At 38.7% G+C, this 16,440-nt stretch overlaps 1 protein-coding gene across 1 annotated transcript; it reads right to left on the bottom strand.

Annotated features, from left to right (window-relative positions):
• Positions 1-656: 656 nt before the first annotated feature.
• Positions 657-5,491, bottom strand: LOC148019612 (pentatricopeptide repeat-containing protein At5g27110-like). Its single transcript, XM_087699723.1, has one exon. It carries the CDS (start codon positions 5,263-5,265, stop codon positions 2,116-2,118), a length of 3,150 nt encoding a protein of 1,049 aa, XP_087555849.1. The 5' UTR covers positions 5,266-5,491; the 3' UTR covers positions 657-2,115.
• Between the last annotated feature and the right edge of the window lie 10,949 nt (positions 5,492-16,440).

Raw genomic sequence — 16,440 nt, 5'->3', positions numbered from 1 at the left:
TGTCCTAGTTAGGTAAAAATTGTTAACTTTCCTTCTCACCTCTGCAAACTTCTTCCATTGGTCTTGTGCTCTCTTGGGCAGGTATTGGTGGAACCCTATTTGGCTCCCCGCTACAAAAATTATATTTGTTTATTATGGGATACTTGTAAAGCTTGCCTAATAAAAATACATTTTCAAGCTCTTGGGTTGTTGCCCTTGTTTTATAAGTTGAGATGGGGGACATTTAGAGGCCACTATTTTGGATGTAATCAACTCTAGCACTTTCTGTCTTGAATGCAATTATGATCCTAAGGTATCGTGAAATCATATGGATTCAAAGAGGAGATGCATGTGCAAGTACAAAAGCCTCAATCTCAATCTCAAGAGTGGCATGTATCTCCTATTCCACCTACTAGGCAATCAAGACTTACAAATTTGTGTGATGGCAAACCTATGGCTATTAGCATTTCACACAGGCACACTGCATTCTACATCTCATGGTAGAATAGTCTAAATTCCACTCAACCATTTAAAACTTCAGTCTTTCCTTCTTATTCACCTAACCACATCATAGCAAGAGTCTCTTCACCTTACTATTTGGCACCTCTTGATTTCAAACATCTAGATTGCTTGACTAGCTTGACAAGAAAATGCAAAGGGTTATATTTAATATGATAGCAAGATTGGACTTGAAGATTATCTAGAATGATGTTATTCCGAGTCGAATTCTTTCCACCGTATTCGCTAGTACTTCCAAATACCTCAAGGTTATAGAGTGATCTAATCAACCTTGGAGGACTGGCTTCAAAGGTACTCTCCCTTGCCTACTCAACCCTTGCCGTTGTGGTTGGATTGGGCCTTTGTGAAACCACAAGATTTTCTAAAGTATCCCAATCTACCACAAAATGGTACAAGATAAGAGATGGATCATAGAGAAAGCTAATAAAGTTTGGGCAATTTGTGATAGTGCAACTAAGTGGCATGATCTCTTGCTTCATTTATGGAAGTCAAAGCTTCCCTATCAAGTAAAAGTTTTTATCTGGAGGCTTCTCTTTGAGGGGTCTACCCACTAGTAATGTGCTATGGACTCGTAAGATATCCAATAATAAATGCATATTTTATACCACTTGTGAAGAGACCCCTGTTCAATTTTTCATTTCTTGTGTGGTTGTTACAAGGAAGTTTGGGACTTCATCTCCAAAGTATGGACCTCATTGACAAGTCAAAGAATGCTTAACCATTCTTGGATCTTAGGCAAGATACCATCCATGGCCAAGTTGCAATCTCATCATCCTTGCTTCTTTCACTTCATTCGATGGATTGGGCTGGGCTTTGGCACATTTGGCAAACTCGCAATGCTTTTATCTTTGATTTGGCCTTGAACATCCATGGTCATGTGGAACATATGTGAGCATTGCTTTAATGGCAAATTTCTTCTATAACTTCAGCCAGCCTCATAATTGGAGCGATGGCTGCTCCAGGCATGGATACTGTTCACTCCACCCCTGTTGTGCCCTCTCAAGATCCCCTTCTTTTGTTCCTGTGGAATGATGCTTGATAGCCCCTTTTAGAGAGTTTTTGTTCCCGTAGAACGGTGTTTGGTACCCTTTTAGCTTCGCAAGTGTCATTGCTGTCGAGCTTGGTTGGCGTGAATTCCTGTAGAATGGTGTTTTGATAACCTTTTGGCTTCATTAGTGTCGTTGCCATCTAGCTTGGTTGGCGTGAAGGCCCAGTTAATTTAAATTTCTTCACGGGAAAAAAAGAGAGGAGAAGCTATGCAGCAACAACCGGGAAGGCGAGAGAGGAGGCACGCTGCCAGTTCAGTGGCGTGAGACTGCCAGTTCACTAGCAGCCGAGTGTGGCCATGATCCAGGACCATGTGGCCAGATTTTGGGGGATGGACCGTCGCTTCATTGGGGGATCAACTGTCAAAATGGACCCACTAATGAATATATCACAGCTTATCAGCTCACACTTGGCTGAAATAATGGCAGGAATCCTGCTTCAGAATGACTGTTGCCCCAACAGAAAAGGCGCCAATGTTCTGCTGGCATTACCCATGAACAGCAACCCATCTGCAACATGTTTACTTTTTCTCTCTTTCTTTAAGCTTTGAATTCATCCACATCTTCTTGCCTATTCAGCATCTGCACATATGTAATTCACATCTGCATAAATATTACTCATTGAAACATAAGCTGCAGTGTCACTTTGATCTATTTGCACGGCATTCTCAAATGCCAGTTTTCCTATTGTTGTAGTTCCCTGTATTCGACAGGAAGCACCTAAGACAGCATGCCACATTTGAAGATTAGCAGCAAATGGCATCATCATGATCAATGCTACTGCCTTGTGTAAGTTACCTGCACGAGCAAAGAGATCAACCATACAATTATGATGCTCAAAAGTTGGTCTGAAGCCATACCATCTGCTCATCATCTCAAAGAACATCTGACACTCGTCCAGTAGACCTGCATGACTGCATGCATTAAGCACAATAGTGAATGTAACCAAATCTGGCTTTACAGCTTCAACCATTTTGTCAAACAAGTGAAAAACATGTTCAGACTTTCCAAGCAGGGCATATCCAGTGATTAAGGCATTCCATGAGATAACATTTTGAAGTTGAAGCATGTCAAACACTTCTTGTGCTTTAGCAAAAAGACCACATTTGGCATACATGTCTATCAATGCAGTGCCAACAACACTATCATTTTCAAATGACCCCTCCTTGACAATCTCAGTGAGTAGAATTTGGCCCTTGTCTGGAGCTCCAATGCTGCCACAGGCTTTCAAGATGCAAGCAAAAGTGGCTGAGTTTGGAGAGAGGCCCGTCACTAGCATCTGCTCAAAACAGATAACTGCTTGCTCCCCATGGCCATGTTGGGTATATCCTGCAATCAACATATTCCATGAGGTAACATCATGGACTAGAAGCATGTCAAATGCTTCCTCTGCCTTTGCAACCATGCCAAATTTGGCATACATATCGATTAACGCATTGCCAACGATAGTGCATTTCTCAAGTAAACCCTCCCTAACAATCTTAGTATGAATTTCTTGGCCCTTACCTATGGCTCCTACACTGCCACAGGCTTTCACCATGCATGCAAATGTGATTGCATCTGGTCTAAGGCCCTTCAGTTTCATCTGTTCGTAACAGTCCAATGCTTGCTCACCATGCCCATGGTTGGCATATCCTCCAATTAACGCATTCCAAGAAACTACATCTTGCAGTGGTAGCTTGTCAAACACATCTTGAGCTTCTACCACTAAGCCACATTTTGCATACATATCTACCAATGCATTGCCAACAACGATCTCTTTTTCAAACAATCCCTCTCTAGCAACTTCAGCATGTATTTCTTGGCCTTTATTGATATCCCCTAAGCTACCACAAGCCTTCAAGATGCAAGCAAAGGTGACTACATTTGGACAAGGGCCTTCAAGTTGCATTGATTCATAAGAGTCCATAGCTTTCTCACTGTGCCCATGTTGGACGTATCCTGCAATAAGCACATTCCAAGAGACCACATCCCAAATTGGAAGTTGGTCAAACACTTCCTCTGCTTTTGCAATCAGGCCACATTTGGCATACATGTCTATTAAAGCATTCCCAACAATAACATCCTTTTCCAGCATCCTCTCTTTGATGATCTCTTCATGTAATTTTTGCCCCATGTCTGCGGCTCTCATGCTACCACAGGCTTTCAAAATGCAGGCAAAGGTCACAGAATTTGGAGAGGAACCAACTGCTTGCATCTTCACAAAACAGTTGAGTGCTTGTTCATTGTGCCCATGTTGAACATATCCTGCAATTAATCCATTCCATGAGATGACATCTGGAGTCAGAAGATTGTCAAACACATCTTGTGCTTTTGCGATTGAACCACATTTGGCATACATATCTACTAATGCATTTGCAACAACAATGTCTTTTTCCAGCAACCCCTCTTTCTCAATCTCTCCATGTATTTCTTCACCTTTGTTCCCAGCTCCTATACTGCCACAAGCTTTTAAGATACAAGCAAAGGTGACCGCATTTGGAGAAAGGCCTGTGAGTTTCATCCGTTCAAAACATTTCACTGCTTGCTCGGCTTGCCTATGTTGTGTGTATCCTGCAATTAAGGCAGTCCATGCAACCACACTCTGAGTTGGAAGCTTGTCACACACCTCCTCTGCTTCTACAAATAGACCACATTTCGCATACATATCTACCAGTGAATTGCCAGGAGCAACATCCTGTTCCAGAAACCCCCTTTTGACAATTTCAACATGAATTTCTCGGCCTTGCTCTGCAGCTCCTATGCTGCCACATCCTTTCAAGATACAAGCAAAAGTGCCTGCATTTGGGGGAAGTCTCTCTAGTAGCATGCGCTCAAAACAATTGAGTGTTTGCTCACCGTGCCCATACTGAGCATATCCTGCAATTAACACGCTCCATGTAACCACATCCCGTACTAGAAGCTTGTCACACACTTCTTCTGCTTTTGAAAGCATCCCACACTTGGCATACATATCCACCAATGCATTGCCAGTAGCAGTGTCTTTCTCCAGTATCCCCTCACTAGCAATTTTAGCATGTATTTCTTGACCCTTGTGTACAGCTCCTATGGTCCCACAGGCTTTCAAAATGGAAAGAAAGGTGCATGTGTTAGGAGAGACTCCTTCTAGTTGCATTGATATAAAGAAATTAAGTGCTTGTTTCCCATGTCCATGTTGCACATATCCTGCAATCAGCACACTCCACATAACAGAGTCATGAACTGGAAACTTGTCGAACACTTCTTGTGCTTTTGCAAGCAAGCCACATTTGCCATACATGTCTACCAAGGCAGTGGCAACAACTATGTCTTTTTCTAGCATCCCTTTTCTGAGGATCTGATTATGTATTTCTTTGCCCTCATCTGCAGCTCCGACCCAGCCACAAGCTTTCAACATACAGACATAGGTGATTGCATTTTGATAGAGGCCCCGCATTTGCATCTGTCTAAAGCACTCAAGTGCTTGCTCAAAATGGCCGTATTGGGCATATCCTGAGATCAACGCATTCCAGATAACAACATCCTTGATTGGGAGCTTGTCAAAAACATCCTTTGCTTCTGCCAAGGAACCGCATTTGGCATACATACTGATTAAGGCAGTGGCCACAAAAGAATTTCTTCCCAGCAACCCTAATTTGATGATGTCGGCATGCAATCTACTGCCTCCATGCAGATCTTTTTGGCTAGCAAAAACCTTCAATAAGGTCACGAAGGTGTGCGCCCGGGGTGTGCCCTCTTGCATTTTTCCTTTTTCCTCCTCTTCCTCCTCTTATGCTTTGCTCTGGATACTGTTGATCTTTTGCTTTCTTCCAGGAGAGGAATTTCCATCGTCATCGTCATCACGTTCACCATCTCTGCTTCTTCTTCATGTTCTTCTTCTGCTATGAAGCATGAGCTGTGGATGCCTTCTCTCTCTCTCTCTCTCTCTCTCTCTCTCTCTCGTAATTGAACATAGGATATGCTCCTGAAAAGGGAAAAGGCAAGTCTTAGAAAAATTGTATGCGAGCGACCTCTCTCTCAAATAAATTTTTTTTAATTAAATATGCAAAATGACATGATATCTTAATGGTTAAATATGTGTATGAAATGTGCACTTACTCTAAAAGTATTCACAAATGCACATATACTATACAAAAATAGTTGAATTTTTTTAATTACTAAATATATGTGATGAGATAATAATTTTGGTGATTAAACATATACATGCAATGTAAAATCCTCGTAAAATCACACACAAATGTATATAAAATATAAAAACACATGAACAATATATATGTATACACACATATGTACAAACAAATACACCCATGTAGGTACATATATACATATATGCATATATGTATACATGCTTATACCTACTTATACATATGTATAAGTGAAAAAAAATGGAGAGAGAAAGAGTGGAGGAGAGAGAATAGATGCATACTTATAAACTATGCACTTACAAACATGTACACACCCACATATGCAAACACACAAATATATACATGTACATATGTATAGACATACACAATGTAAGAAGTTGGGAAGAATAGTGGTTTAGTATGAAAATAATAGTAATATCATGTCACACTGACATAGGTATAAAAGGAATGGGCATGTAATTTTTCTCATCTTTTTGAAACATTAATATATTATTTTCTCTCTCCTCATTACCTTGCTCTCAGCTTCAATGGCTTCTCACCTCTCTTTGCCTTTCTTTCTCCTCGTCACTGTCTTTCTCTCTCTTCTACACTTCTTTTATCTCTCTCTTTTGCAATCTTCTCTCTCCTCTTTCTCTCTCTCCAGTTTACTTCCTTGACACACGCATGTGCATACACATATATATACATGTGTACACAACATGCTCATACATGAGATTTAGAAATATTAGAGACAAGAGGAAGAAAAAGAAAGGAAAGAAAATAAAAAATGATAAGAGTGAGAGAGATAACACACATTAAAGAGGCCACACAAATAGATGCACACATATTAAACACAGACATGTATATATACATGCATACATACACATATCCACATACATATGCACACACACACATACACAAATATACATACATATACATTTAGAGATGCCACATAGCAACCTCTCATTACCTCCAAAACCTTCTCCTTTTTTTTCCTCTCTCCTCGATAAGGAAGGGACTCTCTCTCTCTCTCTCTCTCTCTCTCTCTCTCTCTCTCTCTCTCTCTCTCTCTCTCTCTCTCTCTCTCTCTCTCTCTCTCTCTCTCTCTCTTTGTGCAAAAAGAGAATTTAGAATGAGAATAAAGCAATACTAAGTCTTGGGTTTGTATCTAAGCAAACAATCTCTTTCGAATTGAAAGGGAAATTGTCTCCTTCCCACCAAAATACTGATACAAATGAATCAAATATAATATAATTACTACTAATTAATTATTCATATTAGTTATAATTATTATATATATTTATAATAATTGATATGTATACATATAATTATGATTATATATATTATTACATTTAATAACAACAACAATGATGATTATATATGGTATAATTATATATTAATTTAATAATATACATATTAATTATATTTATTAATACATTAATGTAATTAATTATGCATTAATTATTAATTATTAAATATTATTATGTAAGTTATACTTAATCTATAATTAACATGTATATTTATAGCTAATATTTATATTAAGTATTGACAGGAATAATTGTGGTTTTTGGCCTCTTTAGGTGAAGCTAGTGAAAATTTAGTGGATGTCATGCTTGGTCCTCTATCTACCCAGATGGTGCATCTATACTTAATGCAACAACCTTCTTTATTATAACATAGGCAATTTTTGGTTGTCAACCAACTCATGTAGTCTCCTACTCATCAATATATTTCTTTTTTCTACTCTATTAGACCTCTTCAAATTTAATGTTAACTACTTCAATAGCTTACATTTGGTTACAATACTTTGGATATCAAACAACAAAGGAAGGTTTGCTAGTGGAATGTAGGGTTGTTATATCGATGATATGGTGGTAGGATTATGATTACTGTCAAAAGGATATTTAGCTTACAGTTTTAGAATCACATGGCCCTAGTAAGTTGAATACCCTTGAAAACAAAAAAGATCCAACTTGTTGTTGTAGCACAACATGTGACAAAAAATTGATATTGCAAGTTACAACATGCAACCTACCTTCAATGCTACAACCACTTCACTTATCAACCCCCTTCTTAAATAACAATCTTGTCATGTTCATCCAAACATGATGCCTTGCAAGGATGATTTCTTGTTTTTGAGGAAGTGGGCACTAGTTGAAGAATGATCTCAAGTGAATCGATGAGTTACTTGCTACAAGGCAAACATTTCTTGAACTTGCCCTAGTGGAACTTATTGTACAATATCAAACCCTTGATGTCACGCATTTGAGTTCATTCTAGTATTGATATTTGTCAAAAGGGAGATATTGTAATAGTAACATATGAAAATATGTTGAAATTTGTCATCTTCACATCTATGTAAAATAGTTTATACTTTTTTAGCAATGTGCAATCTGTCTACTAGGACTTTTATAAATATATAATTCCGAAGTTGAATGCAAGAAGAGGCATGGCCCTATGGTATTAAAGTCTTCCCTTTGAGCTTATTGGTGGTGGCTCAAGCCTTGTTAGTCACAAGCACAGCTTTTGAAAATAAAGGGTGTGTCATGTAGTAAGTTGGGCTTGGACAAAAATGTCCTCACGAGAGAAGCATAGATCAAATTGAATCATGACCATGTTGCCTAATGAACACTTCTTTTGCAAAAATTGTCTGCCCACCATGATGTGTAACCTACCTTATTGTAAAATACCAAGCCTTTGATGTCGCCCACTTGAGTTTATTCTAATACTAATATTTGTTAAGATGGAGATATTGTAATGTTGACACATGAAAATAGTTTGAAATTTATCGTTTTCACATATACATAAGATAGTTTATTCTTTTTTGGGAATGCAATTTGAAAGGAAAGATCAAGCATTCATCTCAAATATCTTTTGCTTATGATACCAACAAAATTGATTTAATTTGCATATATTCTATATATTATTTGGAACTTTTCCTTGGGGATCCTAGCTAACGAGAAGGCTTCTCAAACAAATGTGGCACAAGGAGGAGAAGTTTGGTATTCAAGAAATAAAGAGGCATTTTTCTTGAAGGGTTAGTGCAGGTTTTATTTATTTATTCTCTCTCTCTCTCATGAATTTTTTTAAAATTATACATATGAAATGAAATGATATCCTAATGGTTGAGCATGTGCACACAATGTGCACATCCTCTAAAAACATCCACAAATGCATGCATACAATACAAAAATAGTTAAATTTGTTTCTTGATTGAATATGTGGGATGAAACAATAACCGTAATGGTTAAACATATACTTGCAATGTAAAACCACACACAAATACATACAAAATATAAAAATGCATTAACAATATATGCACACATATCAAGAAGTGAACTAGAGAGAATGTGAGTGATGAGGAGAGAGAAAGACTAGAAATAGAGAGAGAAAGGCAGAAAGAGGTGAGAAGCCATTGAAGCTAAGAGCAAGGTAATGAGGAGAGAGATAGTAATGTGTTAATGTTTCAAACAGGTGAGAAAAATTAAATGTCCCTTCCTTTTATACCTATGCCAGTGTGACATGGTATTACTATTATTTTCACACTAAACCATTATTCTTCCTAGCTTCTTACAATCCATCCAGTCCCAAAGGTTTTTGCCCTCAAAAACAAACTTACAAAGATTGGAAAAGGATGTGGATAGAATAGAGTAATACTCTGTTTTCAACTATACAATTTGAAAAATGAATGAAAGATTAAAGACATATGGACTAAAAAGAAGGAATGGAAGCAAGTCTCAGCTATATACATGATCAAGAGTGCTTCAAAAGTACTTGGAGCCTTAAAGTCTTCAAATGATGGACTCAAAATGAAGTAGACAACTTGTTGTATAAACAGACCCTGCTGAATCAATTTTGCCATAACTTCTGGTAGAAGTATCCAAACGAAGAATGCCACATGTCAAAACGTAGCTCTTGAATAGTACTTTGACCCTGTGTCGGTGGCATAATTCTAAAAATTAGACAGAATAAAAATCATTTTAAAACAGGCTGCTGGCAGGTCCCTATCTGCATTATAACTGGCTCCATAGTCATTATGCTTTAGCCACCAATATGTCCCATAGGTAAGGAAACTCATCTAGTATAGAATTAGGCCTCCAAGAAGCTTCCTCAAGTGGAAAACCTCTCCATTTGATCAAATATTCAATGATGGAGTGAGAGCAAAGCTCCTTCTCACGATGCTAACCTATGACAGCCTTTGGGATGTATTGAATAATATATTCATCAATAGGTAGCAGCTAATTTCAATTGTATCAACAAGATCACCATAGAAAGGTTTGAGCTAACTAACATGGAATATATTTGAATCTTAGTGGAAGAGGGTAGCTTCAAACTATATGCCAAGTCTCCAATGCGCTTCAAAATGATGTAGGGTCCATAAAATCTATGAGCAAACTTGTTACTAGATCCATCCTTCAAAGTAGAATACCAAGACTTGGGCACCTTCAACAAAACTAATTCTCCTTCTTGGAACTCTAAGGGTCGCCTCTTTTCATCTGCATATATCTTCATATGGTCTTGGGCTTTCCTAAGATTCATCTTACACTGTTGAAAAAGGGTCTGCATTCTTTCCAATTCTTCATTCCCATGAGGATTAATTCTTTCATTGAAGATGACTATGGGTAAGGGCACCTTGTAACCATACATAGCCTCAAAGAGTGAAACTCCAATGCTAGCACAAGTAGAATTATTGTAGGCAAACTTAGCTAAGTGTAACCAAGAATCCCATGAATTCTAAACATCATAATAGAAATGGCAAAGATAAGTCTCCAGCCACTTGTTTACCCTTTCTGTCTATCCATCAGTTTGTGGATGATAGGCTATAGAGAGAGCCAACTTAGTACCCATGGATGTAAATACCACCTGCCAAAAGTAATCTAAAGATTTGCTCCATAAACTAATTGGCCACTTGAGATTTTGCTACTTCGGGAACTCCTTCTACCAATCAAGCAATGATAGCCAAACTTAAGCTAGTTGGCTAGGCCTAGTTATGGTGGAAGCAATAGTGCAAGGATCAAGGTATTTTTGAAGCCACTATCACTTGGACTCAGCTAAAAGATGTTGTATGCGGACCATACCTTTCGCCAACCTACCAGACTTTGAGGATGAATGAATTTTTCAAGCTTAAGCAGCTAGAATTAACCTTGGAAGCTTACTACTCAAAGTTTGTAACCCTACTAAAATATGCACCACCAATGGATATTGCACAGCAAGTATCCAAGTTTTGCCATGGCCTAAACGCTCCTCTGAACCATCGTCTTGAAGCAATGTGTCCAATGGACTTGCAAGATGCATTACTCCGAGCGAATCCAATCGTCCAAGAACTTAAACCGGGCAATTGGAGTAAAGACGACTCCCGAGATCTAAGTAAGAGATGCTATACGTGTGGAGAGATAGGGCACATCCGTAGGAGATGTCTCTACCGTCAACGTTTCCACTGTAATGAGCTAGGACACATCCAAGCAAACTGCCATGATCTAGGTCCAGAAGACATTGAGCCTCTAAGAAAACGAAGCTACATAGGTGCAGTCTGTGGATATATAGAGAAATCAGATGAAGACAAAGACCTAGAACCTACAACATCTCTTCAGGATGATTAGAAATCCTAGAAATTTTATTGACATGAAATACAACTTGTATTGGAATAAACTTTACTCTTGTAACTACAATTAACCTGAGTAATATGAGTTGCATCTATTTGGAGCCTAGAACTTGCAAATGATTAGAGATACTCTGGCAAGGAATGACAGTTATAACGTGCAATGAATTTCTCTTAAGTCATTTCATCTCAACTTATATGGATTGGGTCTTACCAGAATGTCAAAGCTTGGAAGTATTCTTTAGTATTACAAGCAAAGCCGATTGTCCATGGAGCTCAGTCTCGAACTAAGAAGAGGACAATCTAGGAACATAGTATCCGAGATAGAAGACCACTTCTTCGATTTGCTAAAAGGATCCTATGACAATTTGGCCTAAAGAAGAAACTCCTGCCAAGGACAACCAAGAACCTTGTGACCACAAGTGGTAAAGCTCCGCGTTGTTTGTATTGCATGGAGTTAGGTCATTTCAAAAGGGAATGTCCAAAGCACCCTAAACACCAATGCTCCAAGTCCCACAACATTGGACATAACTACGTCAATTGTCCCAATAGAACTCGAAGAGAACTTGAGCTTACAAAGAAACGAAGTTGTACAAGCTCCAATGATGTAGAATATACAAGGATACTTAGGAAAAATCTAGAAGATGTTCATGAGATGTAACTACAATAAATTTTCTCTTGTAATCAAGACTCGGATACATCAAATACAATAGGTTGTTGTTTCAAAAGACCGCATGCCTATGAGTGATCAGAGTAGCGTAGTGGAAGCGTGGTGGGCCCATAACCCACATGTTCCAAAATGATACCCCTAATTTCTCTCGAGATGAGGACATCTCGATTTCTCTAAGGGGAGGAGGATGTAATATTTCCACACAATAAAAGTTAGTTGATTAGTTTGAAAGTTAGTTAGTCAATTAATAAGTTAGTAAGATTACTAACTAAAGACTAACTTAAAAAAAGAAAAAAAACTAACTAACGTTAATAATTAAAGATTTTCATTTAATTTGAAAATATATGTTTAAAAAATTTGAGTTATAAACCCAACATTTTTCTCGGATTGACAAGGACCGTAGCCACCTTTCACGGAAGTTACAACGTGAACGAGACTTATGAGCTATATTTATCGCTAGTATTAATGTGTATAGTTTGGATAATCCAAAAATATTAGATTTTGGAAAAAACTAGTATATTTTAGATATTATCCTAAAAAAGTTATGGAGATTTCTAGAACTAGATGTCATTTAAAAGAAAAGACAAGTGATGTTTTAGTTAGTTTTGGAGATTTTATCAAAAGAAAAAATAAAGAGAGGAATTTGTGAAATCGTGTACGTCGCAATCGCAGTCTACAAACAAAAAACAACACTTGGAATAGAGAAAAGAAGAAGGAGTGAACTAAGAGCTTTCTAAGCAAGTGTCTTGGAGTTTTACCCCCCTTTCGGAGCCAATGGAACCATCAGATTTATGATCTGAGCATCATATCACTGGTTTTTCCAAGATCCCCCTCCACAAAGAGCTCCTCTTCTCAGCCACAAGCCTATTTCCTAATTCACTAAAAATATGAGGCATGGGGAGGCACAAGAAAGGATAAGGAGACCCCGAGAGGCTACGAGAGAGAGGTAGAGAGAAGGATATCCTCCAAGAGATTGCGAGAGAGAGAGAGAGAGAGAGAGAGAGAGAGAGAGAGAGAGAGAGAGAGAGAGAGAGAGAGAGAAGAGTCACCCTGAGAGGCTGCACAATTCCCTCTATCTCAATCCTCGACTTAATCATCTTCTCTTACGCTCTCCCATCTTGAATCTATTCCACCTTCTTAATCTCTTCAGTCTACTTGCAGGTGATGGCACCCAAGCGAAGAATGTTACGTGCAGATGATGGCAATCCCATAACTAACAATGAAGCTTCAGATGAAGGCATCACCGTCAATCCAATTGCGGTATTGGTCGTAAGTAATGTATTTTCAAATTGATAGATTACTGTTTTGATTCTCATATGAGATACGTTAGGCTCCATACTATGATGCACGAGTATAGGTCATCGGAAGGGATAAATTTTATCTCACGTATTCAAAAGATCGAGCTTGCAAAGTGCATGTATTAAAAGGAAAGTTAATTGCACCAGCTAGTTGCATATGGCTTGTTCGTTGATAGAGCAATTACAAGGAGGAATTGGTCAAGGGTTATGAATGGCATAATCATGACATTAAAAATTATGCATATAAGTGTTAAGTAAATTTTACATAGAATCACTCTTGATCCCAAGGGGAAGAACATATATGTGATGGTAATGTTATCGCCTCTATTCTTGCATTGTTTGGCAAGAATACAATTGGTTTTTTTGTTGGTTGATCTAACAACATCCTAAATGCTTTTACATTCAACTGGTTGTTAGTTTGTTATTTGGATGATTGTTCCAATTGCTTGTGATTTATGGTAAATTCATGGCAAGGGTCTATGATGACAAGTTGCCATGGGGATAAAGGAATGTTTTCTTAGAAAACTGATATTAGGGTTGAATGCCTTGTTGTGCTGGATTCTTAAAGGATTTAATAAAGAAAGGATATATTTCACGGGTGGATCACCTCCATGATCGTACCGCGGATTAACCCAAAGAGGACATTGTTTTGTTCATGGACCGAAGGGGTCGAGTAGTGAAAAGGCCAACCACCACAGGAATGATGTTTCGCTCCTAGATAGCTTGTGGATCAGGTCGAGCTCTGGACACCCCTTGCTAGGTCTAGAATGGAGTTGAAGATCTCCGTGGCTCCCAACGTCTGGGCATGTTGGGAAATCCTATTCTAGACAAAGGATTGAATTTGTGGTGCCATGTGATTTGGACCAGTTAATTCTGCAGGGCGGCAGAAGGGATACTTCTGTTGGTCAGAAGGGATACATAATTTCTCCTCTATGGACGGGAGACAAAGATTAACTTGAAGATAAGTTAATGAACTTGTTTGAACTTGTTTATCAATAGATTGCTTTGCTCTGTTTTCGTGTCTATGCTATAAGTTATGCGAACGAACCCTCTTCCCTAAAAGGCTTAATTAATGAAGCCGACTTTATCACACATAAATGTGGTAGGACCTAATTAGAAAAATAAAGCTATTAAGGGAAGCAGGTGGGCAGAACCCCCGACTGGTCCATCCTACGGCAGGGTGGTCCCAAAGAACTTGGAGGCTTCTTACAAGATTTTTTCGTCATTTGACCTTTAGGTATTGTTAGGTTAGAACTTGATTCATGCCGTTTTAGGGGTCTGGAATGGGACTATGCCCTACGGGCAGAGAGGTCGAACGACACATCCCTCTCGTTTTCCATTCTCTTTGAACCAAGTGTGGCATGGGTCTGCTTCAGCTTGGGTATCTCTATGTAAAGTAGGATGTCAGGATCTGACACTAGAATGCTATTAAGAGACCTTGGCCACTAGGAGCCCAAATTTCAGGTCGATCCTAGTGGGTTCCGCCATGAATCTTCCGTTGCGAGGCGGATTCGGGAAACGCTAGGCGACAAAACTCGAAACATTCCATGGGAGTGTTGGGCAACAACGCTTAGATTTATTTCTCAATAGACCACTAAAAGCATGCTTGGATAGCCGATGGGCAGGCGCCTCACAGTTGGTATCAGAACGAAATTTTATAATGACACAATTAATGTATGGTTCATAGGCATAAAGTAAACAAAATAATCTAAGTGGCACGGCTTGATTGTTAGGCACCTCCTGCACCCATAAATGCTGACATGCAAAAGAAGAAATTTTTTCTCAAGCAAATTAAGGCACCTGAGTTTGATGGAGAAGGAATAGACGTCGCAACTGAGGTGGAGATTCTTCTCAAGCAAATTAAAGCACCTGAGTTTGATGGAGAAGGAATAGACGTCGCAATTGAGCTGGAGATGTGGATTGAGTTGATGGACGATTATTTTGCTGCTTCGGGAACTCCTTCTACCAATCAAGCAATGATAGCCAAACCCCGTTATGATGGAAGCAATGGTGCAAGGATCAAGGTATTTTCGAAACCACTGTCACTTGGGCTCAGTTGAAAGATGTTGTATGCGGACCATACCTTCCGCCAACCTACCAGACTTTGAGGATGAATGAAATTTTCAAGCTCAAGCAGCTAGAATTCACCTTGGAAGCTTACTACTCAAAGTTTCTAACCCTACTAAAATATGCACCACCAATGGATATTGTGCAGCAAGTATCCAAGTTTTGCCATGGCCTAAATACTCCTCTGAACCACCGTTTGAAGCAATGCGTCAAACGGACTTGCAAGATCCATTACTCTGAGCGAATCCAATCGTCCAAGAGCTTAAATTAGGCAATTGTAGAAAAGATGACTCCTGAGATTTGGGTAAGAGATGCCATACGTGTGGAGAGATAGGGCACATCCGTAGGAGATGTATCTACTGTCGATATTTCCACTGTAATGAGCTAGGACACATCCAAGAAAATTGCCATGATCTAAGTCCAAAAGACATTGAGACTCCAAGAAAATGAAGCTACATAGGTGTAGTTTGTGGATATATAGAGGAATCAGATGAAGACAAAGACCTAGAACCTACAATGCCTCTTTAGGATGATTAGAAATCCTAGAAATTTCATCGACATGAAATACAACTTGTATTGGAATAAACTTTACTCTTGTAACTACAATTAACCTGAGTAATATGAGTTGCATCTATTTTAAGCCTAGAACTTGCAAATGATTAGAGATACTCTGGCAAGGAATGACAGTTATAATGTGAATGAATTTCTCTTAAGTCCTTTCATCTCAACTAATATGGATTGGGTCTTAGTAGAATGTCAAAGCTTGGAAGTATTCTTTAGTATTACAAGCAAAGCTGATTGCCCATGGAGCTCAGTCCCGAACTAAGAAGAGGACAATCTGGGAATATAGTATCCGAGGTAGAAGACCACTTCGATTTGCTAAAAGGATCCTAGGACAACTTGGTCTAAAGAAGAAACTCTTGCCAAGGACAACCAAGAACCTTGTGACCGCAAGTGACAAAGCTCCACACTATTTCTATTGTAGGGAGTTAGGTCATTTCAAAAGGGAATGTCCAAAGCACCCTAAAACACCGATGCTCCGAGTGCCACAACATTGGACATAACTATGTCAATTGTCCCAACAGAACTCGAAAAGAACTTGAGCTTACAAGAAACAAAGTTGTACAAGCTCCAGTGTTGTAGAATATACAAGGATACT

This window comes from Lygodium microphyllum, chromosome 19, assembly GCF_053477565.2.
Source record: "Lygodium microphyllum isolate KBCC chromosome 19, Lygodium_microphyllum_v1.1.10, whole genome shotgun sequence".
NCBI classification, from domain to species: Eukaryota; Viridiplantae; Streptophyta; class Polypodiopsida; order Schizaeales; family Lygodiaceae; genus Lygodium; species Lygodium microphyllum.
The sequence above is the reverse complement of the archived record's forward strand: the minus strand, read 5'-3'. Positions and strand labels throughout refer to the sequence as shown.

Bases quoted from the DNA above. Each gene is read 5' to 3' on its own strand.
- LOC148019612 (XM_087699723.1), bottom strand. From the start codon at position 5,265: ATGCAAGAGGGCACACCCCGGGCGCACACCTTCGTGACCTTATTGAAG.